The 16,829-nt window shown below is 33.8% G+C and overlaps 1 protein-coding gene across 1 annotated transcript in view; it reads right to left on the bottom strand.

Annotated features, from left to right (window-relative positions):
- Nucleotides 1-16,829, bottom strand: part of si:ch211-246m6.5 (von Willebrand factor D and EGF domain-containing protein) — a 77,958-nt gene that overhangs the window by 27,438 nt on the left and 33,691 nt on the right. Inside the window, exons 14-17 of the mRNA XM_051911091.1 lie at nucleotides 16,106-16,267; nucleotides 14,789-14,890; nucleotides 10,925-11,039; nucleotides 3,880-4,130 (exon numbers count right to left, since the gene is read on the bottom strand). Coding sequence (XP_051767051.1) covers nucleotides 3,880-4,130; nucleotides 10,925-11,039; nucleotides 14,789-14,890; nucleotides 16,106-16,267 — 630 coding nt within the window. The remainder of the gene's footprint in view (nucleotides 1-3,879; nucleotides 4,131-10,924; nucleotides 11,040-14,788; nucleotides 14,891-16,105; nucleotides 16,268-16,829) is intronic.

Here is a 16,829-nt window from a genome sequence, read left to right as displayed (position 1 = left end):
AAATGATTATTAAACAGCATGCACAAACTATGCAGAAGCAGCATCCCTTCTGGTGCACTCAGTGTCCGAATTCACTGGCTGCATCCAAAAACTTAAAAATGCTGCCTTCAGAGGACGCATTCCAAATTAGGAAGGCAACAAGGCACGTCCAAATCCAATGTTAGCTTCACTTCCTGTCTCCTGAGATAACTTCATCTGATCAATTTTTGAAGGCAGCTTAGATGTATCCTTCGCTGCCTTTGATATCCCGCAATCCTATGCATTCCATTCGGTGACAGTTAAACTAGAAAAAGAAAGATGGTGTCTGAAAGTTGCGGTTTCTGGTTAGTTTGTGTGTAAATGTATGTTTTTTGACCAACGTTTTCCACTTCTGATGACATTTCTAACAAAAAATTAATAATGTAGTAATTAAATATTTGTAAAAATATTTCTCCTCAAAGCTTGCTCTGTTTTGCTGTAGATCATTACACTATTACACTGCCTCAGAAGTCTGTCTGACATCAGTTTCGTGAGGTGCTTTCGTGCGCAAACACTGCCTGCAGAGTCACTGCCTGATAGGGCAGCAAGGCAACAAGTAAGATTTCGGATGCAGCTACTCATTCGTTTTTATTCACTCCTTCAAGTGGACTGTATTAGTAGAGTAATGTAGGGAATAGTGAATGAGGGTATAGGGGGCGATTTCGAACACAACACGAGCATATTTCAACTTTGTGTCTCAAAAACCCAAAATTGTGAGAATTTAATAAAATTTAATAAAGATAAGATTGTATTGAAAAATATAAGATTGAATAAAAAAAAGAAGTATAAGATTAAGTATATTAATCATTAATATTAACATATTATATTTAAATTAAAGTTAGAATTATTATACCCACAATTACAGTGCACAGCATAAATGAGTACACCCCCTCTGAAACTTCTGAAAGTCAGCAATTACTCAATTACTTAGAAGACATGTTTAGGGTTCTTTAGAGATATAATGTTTCAGCAAGTCTGCTTAATCAATTACCAAAGATGCATGTCAAAATTATTCAGGAAAATAAGATTTTCTTATCAAGGTGATAAAATTGTGTAGCATTTTGTGTAGCAAAAATGAGTACACGCTCCTAAAAATTACTAAATAAAATGAAATAAAAATAAGTAAGTTTAAGGCAATGTTTAAAAAGAAGTAATTTCTTGGCAATTAATTAATTCGAATCATGATTCAGATCGCGTGTCAAACTGCCAACGGCTGAAATCACGTGACTTTGGCGCTCCAAACAGCAGATTCGATACACTGATTCATTGTGCTCCGATGCTTCCTGAAGCAGTGTTTTGAAATCGGCCATCACTAAATAAGTCGTTATTTTGTTTTTTTTGGCGCTCCAAAAATATTCTCGTCGCTTTATAATATTAATATTAAGCCACTGTACTCACATGAACCGATTTAAATATGTTTTTAGTACCTTTATGGATCTTGAGAGAGGAAATGTCATTGCTCCCTATGAAGGCCTCACGGAGCCATCGGATTTCAACTAAAATATCTTAATTTGTGTTCCGAAGATTAACGAGGGTCTTACAGGTCTGGAGGTCATGAGGGTAAGTAATAAATGACAGAATTTTCATTTTTGGGTGAACTAACCCTTTAAGCTTTCATTTAGTGATGAGGGATTTTTTTGCTAGACAAAGAGCAGGAGAAATACCAAGCGAGTGTCTCAGAGCCAGCAGAAGCTATGAAAAGAGTGACTGTTTATCTCACAGAGTAAGATGCAGCCTGATCTAATAGCATCCAAAATGTTATGGTGTTGATAGAGAAGGAGTACAGTGAGAAGTGCCTGGTTCCCACAGTAAAGTTCAGTGGTAGAAAAAGCTCTTATATAGGGATGTATGAGTGCTGAAGGTGTGAGGGAGTTGTGCTTTATCACTGCTGTCATGAATTCCCACACCACTGTCTAATTTAATACACAAACTTGAAACAGAAGATGTTACCCTTTCCTCATTCCCTGCATTGTTGGGCATTTTTTCAACATAACAATGAGGATATGCATTCTCCCAAGGTGAAAAACCTTCTGTGGACATGTATTGCACTCAATCTTAACACTTTTGAGCACCTGTGGGGGATTCTGTAAAGACGAGTTGAGCAACACTCCCCATTAAAGATCAGGGCATTTAAGGAGCTCATCATCCAGGAGTTAAACAGGACAGATGTGACAATTTGTCATGAATTTGTACACTCCGTGCCAAGAAGGGTCAGAGCAGTATATTCAAAATTATGGAGGGCATACTAAGTGCTAGAATATTATACATTTGTTGAATTAAATCTAGGGTGTACTCATTTCTGCAATCGTTAATTTAAACAAAATTGGCTAATTTACTTATTTTATGGCTATTAATGACATATATTTCTCAGTTTTTATTATGTATATGTTTAATACATTTTAGTTTGGCCATCTTTCCATTAATTGTATTAGTGATCATAAAGAAAATACATCTTTTGTATTTGTTCAGAGGGGGTGTATTCATTTATGCTGTGCACTGTATATATATATATATATATATATATATATATAGACCAAATTTTGAAATTTAAATTGCATTAAAAATACATATAGTTTTATATATATACTCCTATAATAGTATCTTAAATATATAATTTATAAAATTACAATTCAGTATATAAATGTAATATATATAACTTAATGCAAATATGTGCTGTTGTTTTTTCAGCAGTGTTGCTAATTGCTTACAGTCTCTTTCTCTCTCCCGTCATCAAACGACTGTATCTCTCAAACTCAGACAGTCTTTAATAAGCGCTAGCAGGCAGGAAGCAGATGCTTGTTAGCCGTCTAGGGCCCTCAGAGAAGATGGAGAGGACATTTGTCTTTCACTGCACCACATTGCACAGGACTCCAGAGAATCCGGGGAGCTGAGTTCTGCTGTCCTTATGCCGTGATAAGATATTTAAAAAATTGTTGACATACTGGGAACTCTAAAAATCAACTAAAATTAAGGGAGTACGATGATACTGAATGATTACCATATTCATATAGTATAGGATATACATGAAACTCCAAAATACTTCAGAGAATATTACTGTATTACCATGGTACATATGCACCATTTTTAGTTGTCTAATGTCATCTAAGCAAATCACTCGTTGTTTAAACGAATAAATGACCTATCTTTGAATGAGACCATCAGATATGCAATATACAAGCTTGGCATTTACATTTATTCATTTAGCAGACACTTTTATCCAAAGCGACAAACGAATTGATTCACTAAAATGAATCAGATTTCCCAATGCTACATATGAGTGAGGAAAACAGTTTAGAAATTCATTATTGCTTCAAATAGCACAATAAAATAATCAGTGTAATAATAAGCAGTCAACTAACATTTTCTAATACTACTCGGCTCATTGGAAAAAATAGTTTGTTACTGAAAATACAACTGTTATTACTAATACAAAGTTAGTATTGTAGAGTATACTTTCATTTATTTTATTTATATACTTTTAAAATTATTTTATTTTATAATTATAACTTTTTTATAATTATAATTGATTTCTAGAATACATTTATATGTTTTATTTGATTTTTTATTTATTTATTTATTTATTTTATTTTATTGATACAGTTTTCCACTTCAATTTAATGATTTGTTAGAAACAAAATAACATCATACAGGTTTGAAACAACATGAGGGCAAGTAAATCATGACAAAAATTATTTTTTTATGAGAACTGTTCCTTTAAGATATCCCAGAAGAGGCTTGAATCATTATTACAAAGCTAATATTTTTATTTACAAAACTAAAGTTTGCATCATGTTTCATAGAAATTCATTTCTGTCCTAAACATAAAAATCAGTCAGGCATCAATCTCTCAATGTCTCTCACCTCCGCAGTAAATCTGCTCCGGGCATCACACTCATCAGACACAGTAAATTGAAAACTGTGCGTTTCCTCCTCATGCACTTTCCAGATGAGGAGCCCGGCCGGGGAAATTGAGGCACCGGGGGGCCCCGTCTCCAGATGGAACAGTAGGGCCGAGCCCTCTGGGTCCGTGGCTGTGAACTGGTACACAAAGTTCTCCCCTACAAAGGTCCGTAGGCCATCCCGTGGCGTGTGGAAGGTCGGCGGACGATTACCTGTGGAAATGAGTGGGGGATTTCAAGAAAGAATACTGAGAAGGAATCACCAATTCCAAGAGCTGATCTTCAGTTGTTGTTTTTTTTAAGGGCTGTTCACACCAAGAAAAATAACTATAAATTTAAATACATAGTTCTGTCATGAAACTCTAGATGGTGCAGGCTGATGGGTCTTAACGCAAGCTGATGATAATTAGAGCGTTAACTACTTGGCACAAGCTGATTGGTCCATGTTACATCCGCAGCCAATGAGCTTGTTGCTCACACATTTAAATGGCTGGTTACATTCACTATAGCATTTTGCAGCGTTAGAGTTCCTCTAAAACCCTCCACCTTCCCCAGCTCCACCTGTATAGATCTGCTATGGGTTACTGATATATGCTATTTGTGCAGCAGCACTATGTCTTACTTGCAGCAGCAGCAATAATCTACAACAGCTATAATCTACAGCAGCAGCAATTCAGCAGCAGCGTAGCAGATCTATTCCACCACGACCAAATACATGCTAACAATCCTCTGAGAGTCGTCATGATTGAACTATATTGATAACTGTATAGTCCACACCAACGCGTGATAAGGTTTTGCTTATTCTAAGCATGCACTGCAGTTTTGTCGTCTGTTGCTTTAAAATCTTGAGCTCTTTAAAACAAGATGGATTCTGATTGGCTGTCAATGTCAGCTGAAAACAAAACATTCTGATAGTAATTCCAATGATATTGTTTCTTTGTGCCGTTATCGTTATTTGTGGTGTGGACTTCCTATTCTTAGTATTAGAACAATTGTTAAAACTTTAATTGTTCTCGTCGTTGTTGTGAACCTTAAAGGTGCGGAAAGTAGATTTTAAAAAATGCTGTTGGAAATTGTTGATATTTGAAATCAACCTAAACAAACTCACCCCTCTCTTCATTACTCCGCCTCCAAAACTCAGACTCCAATTCTAACCACCCTGCTCCGAGTCAGTCTTGAACTCCGGCCTGATCGCTGCTGGCATGCGAGGCGAGTGCACTACTAATGACGCTAAACACTGCATTCTGTAACATTTGTCAGTGTGCAGTAGTTTAACTGCAAAACTCTCACTATCTGGCCACTGTTACACATGCAACGCGAGTGGATGTCTGTTTATCACAGCTGACGCGCAACAAAATGCTTCACGAAAAATAAAGCGCAGTTGATGAATGAATGACAAGGAAACACAAAAAATGAACGTACAGTACACAAAAGTAAATACAAACAAGAGTTCGTTGTTAGTCGCAAACAGCACAGCAGTTCCAGACAATCAAAACCGTATTACTCACATGAAAAGGAATCAAAGCAGTTTCTGCGTCTGTTTTCAGGCCTTCCCGCTTAGCTCTCTTCAGCGCTGGAAAGCTTTTCTAATATAAACGCGGGTCCTAAAGCGCTTGCCCAGTCATAAACCTTCACTCCAGTGATATATTTTTGAGCTTTAGTATTGTGTCCCATCTCTCGTTCTGCAGTTTTTTTTTTCTTATTTTCAAATCGCCCTCTTGCTCATGCTCTCTCCTCGACCGACATATGCGCCCCTAATGCTGATTGGTTATACGTTTGTTGTTGGTATCGGCCCGACTAACTTCCAAACAGTGTTTTTGAAATTCTACTGAGTCCACCTTTAAGAGCACAAGTTTTTGGTAAGATTCTAGTAGCTTTATGTTAAAAGCTCTTTAACTCATTAACTACAAACTGTAACAGACCAGATTTATTTACAAAATATTTAAACAGTCAAACCAAAATTTATTCAGACACCTTGAACATTTCATTCATTAATACAGTTTATTCACTATAATGATAATAAAATATGACAAAATCTCAGAGTTAAACTGTGTCAGAAAAAAAAAAAATCTTAATTATGTCAGATAACACATGAGCAAAACAATTTTTGGTTCCAATTTTTTTATCAATTTTACTGGTAGTCCACTGTATGAAGAATTTTTGGGTATAATATGTCACACTTTATTTTGCTATCCTCACTTGCATAAATGAACTATAGTGTCCTGCACCCACTAGTAAAAATATATCAAATATCAAAAATGTCTGAATAATTTTTTGTTTGACTGTATAAACATATCAAAAATATAAAAATGATTTTTAAATAAATAAAAAATATATCAAATCTTAATATTTTTTTGGTCGTGGTTTTTTTTTTTTTTTTTTTTAAAGACTCACATGTGTCACATGGAACAAACAGGCACAAAATGAAAATCTGTTTTTGTAATATCTGGCATGATGACGTGTGGGATAATATCTGATTTACAGCATCATGTATTAGTTTCCGAGGGTTATTTTCCGCTTCTTGTTTCTTGTGAAACTTGACAAACAAAAACCGCAACATGGAGCAAAAATATCCATCTTAAGTGACATGCAATTATCCACAACAAAACCCTAGAAAATAAACCAACCCTGATCTTGGAGTATTAGACCATTTTCTGCACCAATATGTCACTCATATTCAAAATCTCATTCGCGAGCAGCATGACGTATATGAGTTTGTGTGTTTCTGGCTGGAAAAATGTCAACTAACAACAAAATGGATCCATAAATCTGCTCTGACATTATAAAGTAAACAAACCCAATGCATAATAACATGATAAAATTCAGCTAAAGATACTGTTGCCATTTTTATAAATGCAAACATGCAAACCAAGTAAAAAAAAACAATTGTTTCAAAATGGTCTGACGTCTATTTTTCACAATGTCCTCAGTTATGCAATGGTTCCGCTGCAGTACAAATGCTCATTTGAATCACTTAACATTTAAATTTCTTGATTTCACTCTGATGATCATCTCTTCTAAATTTAATTTGTCTGCATGAATGAATGGGCTCTCAATTTTGCCACAGAACGGTGAAAAAAGGCATGGCAGAAAGCACAAGGGAAATAACTAGCAGGAAGATAAGTGGGTGTGAGGTGAATGGTTGTAATCTTCCTTAAAGCTGAATGTGGCGTGTCTGTGGAGTCTTCAGATAGCATCAGTCCGGCCCTCATTTGCAGTGCAGGCAAACAGACGGATGTTTACTGTCAGTTCTCGCCGGACACAGGAGTGTGTAGTTGGAATGAGTGGATAAAGAAGAGGGAGTTTGTGCTGAAATGCTTCCCAAAGAACTTGCCATTTGGTGTGTGTGTGTGTGTGTGTGTACTTGTTTTGCTATAATTGTGAAGGAAATGTTTTTATAAAACCTAGTAAAACCTATTAGATTTACATTTACTCTTAAATATGATTTGTATAGCTGGTATTATAGTTTTAAAAGGCTCATAAATCTTAATTAAAATGCTATAAAACAGCTCTGGCTCCAGGGGCGGCGCTAGAGGTGGGCTAAGGGGGCTGGAGCCCCGAATGTTTTTCCAAAAGCCCCGAATCTTTCAACTTTGAGGTTTCTTAACAGTGCTGTCAAAATATCATTTTTCTAATCTCTCTATTAAAATATGTTAAACAGTTCAATATCGCTTTTCTGCAGTATACACCGATACCTACAGCGCTTTCTCTCTCTTCTCTCTGACAGCGAGTTCACGCACACCGCAGAGCCACGCCTCCTGTCACTCACTCAGAGCAGCGGCAGGCCTCAAGACTCTCGTTCGTTCCGGTTGAAGGGTTTTTGTTATGATATAACAGCTGATATGGCAACTTTAGCACATTTGTCAGCTAAACATTCATTCAGTGTTTCCCATTAATGACCCTGTGCCGCCGCCACTGTTTCATAATGAACCGAAAATTTAAAACATACATAAGTGGTAAGTGGTCTCTAACGTATTTTGCCCCGAATGTTTACAATGTCTGACTCCGCCTCTGTCTGGCTCTGATATCTGATTGGATGAGATATGGTTGAGGACATTGTTTATGATCATCAGCTGAATTTTACATGAAAAAAGTCTAAATAAATTGTTACAATTGTTTAAGATTATTATTAATGATTATAATTATTACAAATATTACCATAATTATTAATTAGTATATTTATATTTACATGCAATAATTATTGATAGTTATATAATAATAATAATAATAATTATTATTATTATTACTATTAATATCATTAGAAGAAGAGAAAGTTTGTGCTATATAATAATAATAATAATAATAATAATAATTATTATTATTATTATTATTATTATTATTGTTATTATTATTAATAATAATACAATTAAAGTATTAAATAATAATTAACAATACAATATATATTGATAATATATTATTTGTAATTAATTAAAAATAATTATTATTAATAATAAACAATAAATAATTATAATTATTTATATAAAAATAAAAATAATAAGTTATTATTATTATTATTATTAAAAGATATGTATAATAATAATAATAATGTGCTGTATAATAATAATAACAACAACAACAACAACAAGTAAAATAAAATTATAAACATTAATTATTAATAAAATAAATATTAAAATGCCTAATATTAAAAGTATAATGTAAAATAATTTATTATAACGTAAAATAATACAATTTAAAGATATATTATTATTATTAGTAGTAGTAGTAGTAGTAGTAGTATTATGTAATAATAATAATAATAATAATAATAATAACAATAACCATAATCATTATTATTACTATAGAAATTATTAATAAAAATATTTTACATTAAATATATTTAATATTAATATACCATAACATAATATATTATTAATTTTATAATAATAGTAATAATAGTAATAATAATAATTATTATTAAAATAAAATGATAAAACAATATTAATAAAAATAGATTAAGTATAATGTAATATAATTAAAATTACATTATATTTAATTAGAAATTAAAATTAAAAGTATAATGTAATATAGTTTATTATAACATACCATAATATTATTTAATATTATATAATATTACTCTTATATAATGTTTTATGGTGCATTTTTATAATAAAAAAAATTATTATTAGTAGTAGTAGTGGTGGTGGTGGTGGTGGTAGTAGTATTAGAAGAAAAGAGAGTTTGTGCTATATAATAATGACAACAATAACCATAATCATTATTATTATTATTACTAAAATAAAATAATATACTAAAAAATATACTATAACAAAATAATAATAAAATATTGATATTATTATTCATAAATTATTAAAAAAATACAAACATATACATTTGTGAGAACAATATTATTTTGTAAAATTGCTTATTAAGATTATTGACATTTTTTAAAATCAATAAGACATGCTAGGGTGTGCATCATAGTGTTTTTACCATAGTAAAGGCGGGTAAAGTGCATCTTGCTCAACAACACCTTTTAACTTTGGTAAATCCACTACAGTTCTCTTTGCCATACTAACATCCAATACTTCACCAATGTCCTATAAAAATCCTCCATTGTTACAAATGTCGTCTTCTGAGAAGAAAACAGTATTTAAAAGAACCTAATGAAATATTATACATCACTACATGCCTAAAATCTTCTCAGTGTGATAATAAAACAAAAAACTAAAGTTTATGACCTAATGCTTTAGTTCAGTTTTTGCAATGCTGTAAAATCTGAAAAATTAATGTAAGCTAATTGAAATTCACAGCAAGTATATTCCAGCTGACTTGCCATATAACGTCTCTGTTTAAATCTTCTAATAAAGTCTGTTAGTTAAGCTGTGAGCTTTTAACTTCAAACTAGGGATGCACAGATACCGATACCAGCATTGGCATCAGGCCCGATACTGGCCTTGTGTACTCATACTCGTACTATATACAGCTGCTGTGCGTGAGCTGATAAGATATAGCTACAGTAGGAGAACACAGAGTGGACTGAGTACAGTAATCGCATGATATCAGACAGTGCGTGAATAGCCTAATCGAGTTCTCTTTCATATCTACTTGCCCTGGAATGGTCAAATTCCCACAAAATAGGCAAGTATCCTTGTGAAACAGTCAGTTATATCTTAAGTAAACATAAACTATTGAGAAAGAAAAAGCATGTGTAACAGTGTGTTGGATATGTGCAGCTCTTAAAGTGACAGCAGCCTAATAAACATACTGCTGTCATTGTCCTCAATGTTAATCTAACAACAAAAGACAAAGAGAAAATCACTCACTGTTCTTGACTGGTTGAGCCCAGCTAGAGCAGCTCTAAATATTCACTGTGCTATTAAATAAAAGATAAAATATGATAGAGCAATAATATAAACAGTGAAAGAAACAGTAGCTCCTACAATACATTTTAACAGGCATAATTAGGCATGAAAATGACTGAAGGAAATATATATTTGCTAAGCCAACTAATTTGATTCATATTATTTTGGTTTCTCTGCCCAAAATAAAAGTATTTTCCAGAACGGACTCGTTGTGGAAAAAAAGTGGTATTGGTGAATCCTTCAAACATACTGAAAGTAGTAGCAAGACAGCGCACCCTTTCAGATCTTCCCAACTTCCTTTTATAGTTTGATAATGAATGACACAGTAAGTGCCTCACACAATTTTCAGTTAAATACATGTTGTAAAGATCAAATTCAGTCTAAATAGTTCTTTATTATTTTATAGGACGTTTTTAGAGCAGGGATTTGAACCCACATCGGCCATATGTGCTCAATGAATCTGCAGCATTGCTATGAAATACTAGACCACAACTTGTATTTTTGATCTTTATGTTAATGGGTTTGTCTTTATTAGCATTAAATTAGACTTAAATTGGATTGTGCAGCAGAAGGTTGTTGGGTCGGATCCCATGACTGTTTTTAGCTTAATGGTGTGCTGTGTGAGTGTAACAAGTACAGATAATGTTCAATAATGGGAGCTATTGCCGTAAGATCTCGGTTTGACTTCATATCGACTGTGTTTACCTTGATTAATGGACCAGGTGTATTTGGAGGCCGTGGAGTTACACAGGAGACATGGAACAGAAGGGCTGGAATCTCCCTCAGCAAAACACATCCCATCTATATTACACGTTCTCTCCTAAGAGAAAGAAAGAAAGAGAGAAGAGATGTTATTATTGTTAACTAAAACTAATTAAAAAAGTTCTTTAAGTTAAATAAAAAATAAATAAATAGTAATAATAATAAAATAAATACATAACATGGAAAAACCCAACTGTCCCTAGTGAAAAAAATATACCAAAATGTATTTAAAATAGGTTTATTTCATACTAAGTACACTACAAATCAATTAACATATTTATTGACATATCGCTTGAGACTTATGGCCATTGGGAGAATCTAATTCCCGGTGGGCGGCTCATAAATTGGGCCGGTAGTACAACCTCGACATAAAGGCATTTTCAATGACTATTCTCATGCGATTCTAGTATCGGCAAAGTACACCCGAAATCCCGTCGCTTGCGCATGCACAGCTCTTCCTAGCGGTTATAAATATTGTTATTAGGCCTATATAGCGTATATATTTTATGCTCAGCGTATCAGTTTATGCTCTGCATTAAATGGTGTATTTATGCTTTATGTATTTATGCAACTGTGTAGGAGACTGACAGGGAAGAGGGAAATTTGTTAAATAAAGTCGTTATTTTTGTTTTGTTTTTGCACACAAAAAGTATTCTCGTCGCTTCATAACTGTTTTAACAATGTCTTTACTACTTCTCTGGACCTTGAATGTGGTAATTTTGTTGCTTTCTATGGGAGATAAAAACCTCTTGGATTTCATCAATCTTATTGAAATATCTTTAATTTGTGTTCCGAAGGTCTTACGGGTTTGGAACGACATGAGGGTAAGTACTTAATGACAGAAGTTTCATTTTTGGGTGAACTAACCCTTTAAGTATATCTTTAGTTGGACCTCGGCACTACTTCTGGATAGCTAAAGTGCTAAAGTACAAAATTAGTTGTTCCAATTAATCAGACTTTAAGTATATAAATTAATATACCAAAAGTACAATTGCAGGGTATTTATATTAACTACATAAATATGTAAATGTTTTTGTAGTGTATTTAGCTAAAAGTAAATGTATTTCAAATACATTTTGGTATATTTAATTTTTACTAGGGGCGTTAAACATGAAAATGTTTAATACCCCTAAATGTACTAAACTAAACTAACTAGGAAACTAAAACTAACACTGATAGTGAAAACTAAACTACATAAAATGAAAAATTAAATAATTAATACATTATAAAATTCAACACTGTTATAATAACCCTAAAATATAACTAAAACCTAAATCAAAGCTAAATAAAGTGAACATAGAAAGCTAAGCTAAAATGAAAAATGATAGCGTGAGAAAATGCTACAAAATCAAAAATCAATTTTGAAAAAAAAAAAAAAAAAAAAAAAAACTAAATTAAAAATTCAACTATAGTAACCCTGCACACTTTGTGCCTTTAGTTTGTGCTTCCCTTGGGATTCGGACTTACAACCTTGTTGGTGTTAGTGCTAAAATTTTGCAATTGACAAAGAAAGAAAGAAAGAAAGAAAGAAAGAAAGAAAGAAAGAAAGAGAATTCCAGCTGTATCCACCAGCGTGGAGATGTTTTGCTACTGCTCATGGTTACACTGAGGCTCAAACCAGCTTCCCCTGTCAAACCTTTGAGATAAAGCTCAACCGTCTTTGCTATAAATCATCAAAGCATAAAGCCTGGCACTGATAGAATCTCTATATTTCAAGTTTTTAATATCCAGTGGGACGTGTAAGTCGCAACGCCCTTAGGACATCCGCGGCAAAGCAGAAAAGATAAACACAAACCAAACGGATCCACCTTGATAACTCATCTCTCACGGTGAGATTACAAGCTATGTGGCAGTCCAAAACCCAGAGAAAGAAAGCTAGAACGAGCGAGTACATCAGGTGCTCAAGGGATCGGTTACTCCGTCAGTCTTTAGTCTCGATGTCGTGAATAATATCTGCCATTGTCTGTTTTCCACATCCACGCTCTGTGTTTTTCCACCGCACACCCTTGTGGCCTCGCGTACCGCTGTTGTTCTGTTGCACTGAGAGCAGTTAAGACACTAAACGGTTATGACAGACTTTTTGCCTTATAAACTCGCATGCTCTGCGACTTATTTTCCGGTGGAAAATCCAGGCCATTGGTGAAGGAAGTCATTTTGCGCACAGTGAATATAAAGTTCGGGATGATGGACAGATGGATAAATAAATAGAATGGCCACAAGGGAAGATGTGCAGAAACAATCATGGATGGTTTTAACACAGTACTAGAAACTTCTTCATTCTAAAGCAATTCAGAATCTGTTCAAAGGGTTTTAAATCAATCAGGGAACAATTACTGTATTGAAATATCACTTCTTTATATTCTTCTCCACAATTTTTTGTAATTAATTCAGATCAAACTATATATACTTATCTATAATAAATATTATTAATAAATTATATTATTTATAATTACATTTGAATGTATATAATACATATAAGTAATTATAACAATAAGAAGAATTATCATTAAAGAATTTATTATTAAAATGTATGAAAATCAAACCTTTTATCAGTTCATTTGCATAATGAATTGTGATTTGTTGTTTTTCTTGCATTTTTTCTACATACATTGGTTATTTATTAATAAATAATATGTATAATTGCTAATTAATTATTAATATAGATAGATAGATAGATAGATAGATAGATAGATACGCATCATTTAGCTTAGCCTCAAAAAGCACGTGCGGCCAGCATAAATTCAGGCTGATTTTAAGCGTTAAAACCCACAACTCCCTCAATTCCTCCGAAATTCGTTTATGTCTGCACGAATCATTTCACACCGGACTTTGTGAACGAATGTAAATACAAAGGGACAATACAAAACAGAGGTTGTGCTAAAAATTTGTTACTCAAGGATAGATGAGTAAACTGTTCATGATCCAGCTTACAGCCTCCAGAGTGATACTGGATATGGCAGTGAGAGAAGGTGAGAGCACTTTATTACAGTTCATCGGAGTTGATTTACGGATATAAAGTTTACCAGTTTATTAAGCACCACCCGAAAAGGCATAATGTCTTTATATCCTTATTTGTTTACTGTTAGTTGTAACGAGTGTTTCTGTGTACTTCGCTGTGTATGTTGATGATAATGCAAGGGAGAGAGAGTGAGTTTATGGATAATATTTTAATGCAGACTTGCACTGTGTTTTATTAAGCTCTTACAGAAATTTTCTAGAGTGAAAACGGATGCTTCATTTTTTCTGTGAAGTACAATAAACATCATAAAACTCATCGGTAAAGTCGAACGGGGTCCGGTACAACAGGCTTGTACTAATATAGTGGATAAAAACAAGACGACAATTTAAGTTTTAACCGTAATTGAACTAAACTATACCTGTTCTATCTCCAAGCAGCATATATTTGCAGTTCCTGACATTATTGTGGGTACTGACTGAATCCTGACACCAGAGAACCAGCTCTTGAAGCTTCGCCCTCTTAGGCAGAGCGCAGCAGCTCATTTGCATTTAAAGGGCACACACTGAAACGGCACGTTTTTGGGCAACCCCCAAAAGTGGCAATTTTAACATGCTATAAAAAATTATCTGTGGGGTATTTTGAGCTAAAACTTCACATACACACTCTGGGGACATCAGAGACTTATTTTGCATCTTGTAAAATGGGGCATAATAGGTCTCCTTTAAAAATTATATACCAGCATGTACAAGTATGTAAGTATTTTTTCACATTTTATATGCTAATTGTTAATTTAAAAACATGAGGAATGGAGTACTATTTACAATCTATTGGCCTATTTAAGACTATACCTTCAGCTTGCAAAGTCCAGAGGGAGTCACACACAACTGGCAAATGCCATCATAAAGGGTTAAAAATTTTCCCTCGCTGTATTGACGACCATCATTAGTCACCTGAAGAAGAAAAAGAGAGATAGAGAGGTTTAAATACATAACCTGAGTGAATGTAGTACTAGTAATACTAGTACTCGAGGACAAAAAAAGTAAGTAAAATTATTTTATTGTATTTTTAAGGTAATGTGTAGTCAACCAGCCATCATTTATCAGCCATTGTTACTTGGTATGACCAAGTTACAGTACTTGGTAAATTTGACATGAATATGGATATAAGTCAGACAGACACTGGAGAAAAACTGGTAAATATGTGTTGCCATAGCAACCAAAATAAATTTTTCATTAGGATAATGCAAAATGCATATTCAGAAATAGTTATGGTCGATAAACTTTCTAATTAATCTGCCACTGGCAGGTGATGCAAAAAAAGCACGTCTTCTTGTAATACTTCAGAGCGTCTTTAGCAGCACTGGTTTGTGTAAATCCAAAAGCAAGGTTAATTTTTCAACCCCTCAGTGAGTGTTAATCCCACAAGCCTTTGAGATTAATGCAGGCAGGAGTTTAGGTGGATTTCGAGATGTATTACCTCATGGATTCGTCTTTGCTTTGACCTTCAGAGACACCCTGTGGCTCTTTGAACATTGAAATTTATGTTAATGATTCCTCATCACGGGCTATCCATTTTTTACATCAGTAAACACACTCATTAACACACACACATAGATCAAGGCCCACTTTGGGAGCAAGCGATGAGGTCAATGATCACAAGACCTGAATTGAGTTTACGAACTTTTTAATGTTTATGCTAGCCATATACTTAAACATAAAGTCAAATTGGTTTCCTATATGGGCCGTCAAAGCATAAAAATGATTAAAATGATTGTGTTGCCTTTATGGCTGTCATTCAGAACAGAAGAGCTCTCCTCCATCTCATGGTTTGATGATTTCGACGAGATATAATATTTTAAAGTGCCCGGGTACGCATCATTTAGCTTAGCCTCAAACAGCGCGTGCAGGCCGGCATAAATTCAGGCTGATTTTAAGCGTTAAAACCCACAACTGTGAAGGAGACTTCGTGCGTAATTACATTTCACCAATACAGAGAAGGTAGCGCTTCATCTTTCAATCACAATGGAAAGTTTCAAAAAAAGATGGCCTGCTTTTATCAGACCGATGACATTTTGATTCATTCAGTCACTGCAAAAAATGGCAGCGGAAAATCAATCACACAAACCCTCGGACAGATCCCTGTCCTTGAGATTGATGGACAGGTACCTTAATCTCCCATCTAGCATAGGGCTGTTCGCTGGCTGTGAAGTCCACCGTGTCAACGGCCATGTTGCCGAGTCGTGGGACGGAGCACTCCACGGCTTTGGAGCTCAGGAAGGATGCTTTGGTTGTCCCTTCCTCTTCAGGGATCCAAACTCCATTCGTGTGCTAAAAAATATCAACAAAAAATTATTTGTTTTTCTGTGAAAAAAAGAAGTACATTTTAACATAACATATTGCTAAAATAATATACTTTACATTCATTTCACACTTAACAATGTTCTTTTAATGTTTTTTGACACTTAATTGCATGTTATTTAGTATTAACAATTAAATTAAAAATTATTCTAGTTTAAACTGATATTAAATGCAATTAGCTGAATATTAGAGTGCTTTATTGACCCATTTAAGTAGGACTTAAGTACACTACTAAAGTAACTATTTCTAATGTCTTAAAGGGATAGTTTACCCCAAAATGAAAATTCTGTCATCATTTACTCAGCCTCAAGTTGTTCCAAACCTGTATGAATTTGCATATCAAAACTTGTCTGAGATTTTGAAGAATGTTGGTAACCAATCTTTTGTGTTCAGCAGAAGAAAATAATTCATACAGGATTGGAACAACTTGAGGGTGAGTAAATGATGACAGAATTTTCAGTTTTGGGTGAACTATCCCTTGAAATTTTAATGCCAAATGTACTGACAAGCATTTATGGTAAATTAAAATACA

This window comes from Ctenopharyngodon idella, chromosome 10 (assembly GCF_019924925.1).
Source record: "Ctenopharyngodon idella isolate HZGC_01 chromosome 10, HZGC01, whole genome shotgun sequence".
Classification (NCBI taxonomy): domain Eukaryota; kingdom Metazoa; phylum Chordata; class Actinopteri; order Cypriniformes; family Xenocyprididae; genus Ctenopharyngodon; species Ctenopharyngodon idella.
The sequence above is the reverse complement of the archived record's forward strand: the minus strand, read 5'-3'. Positions and strand labels throughout refer to the sequence as shown.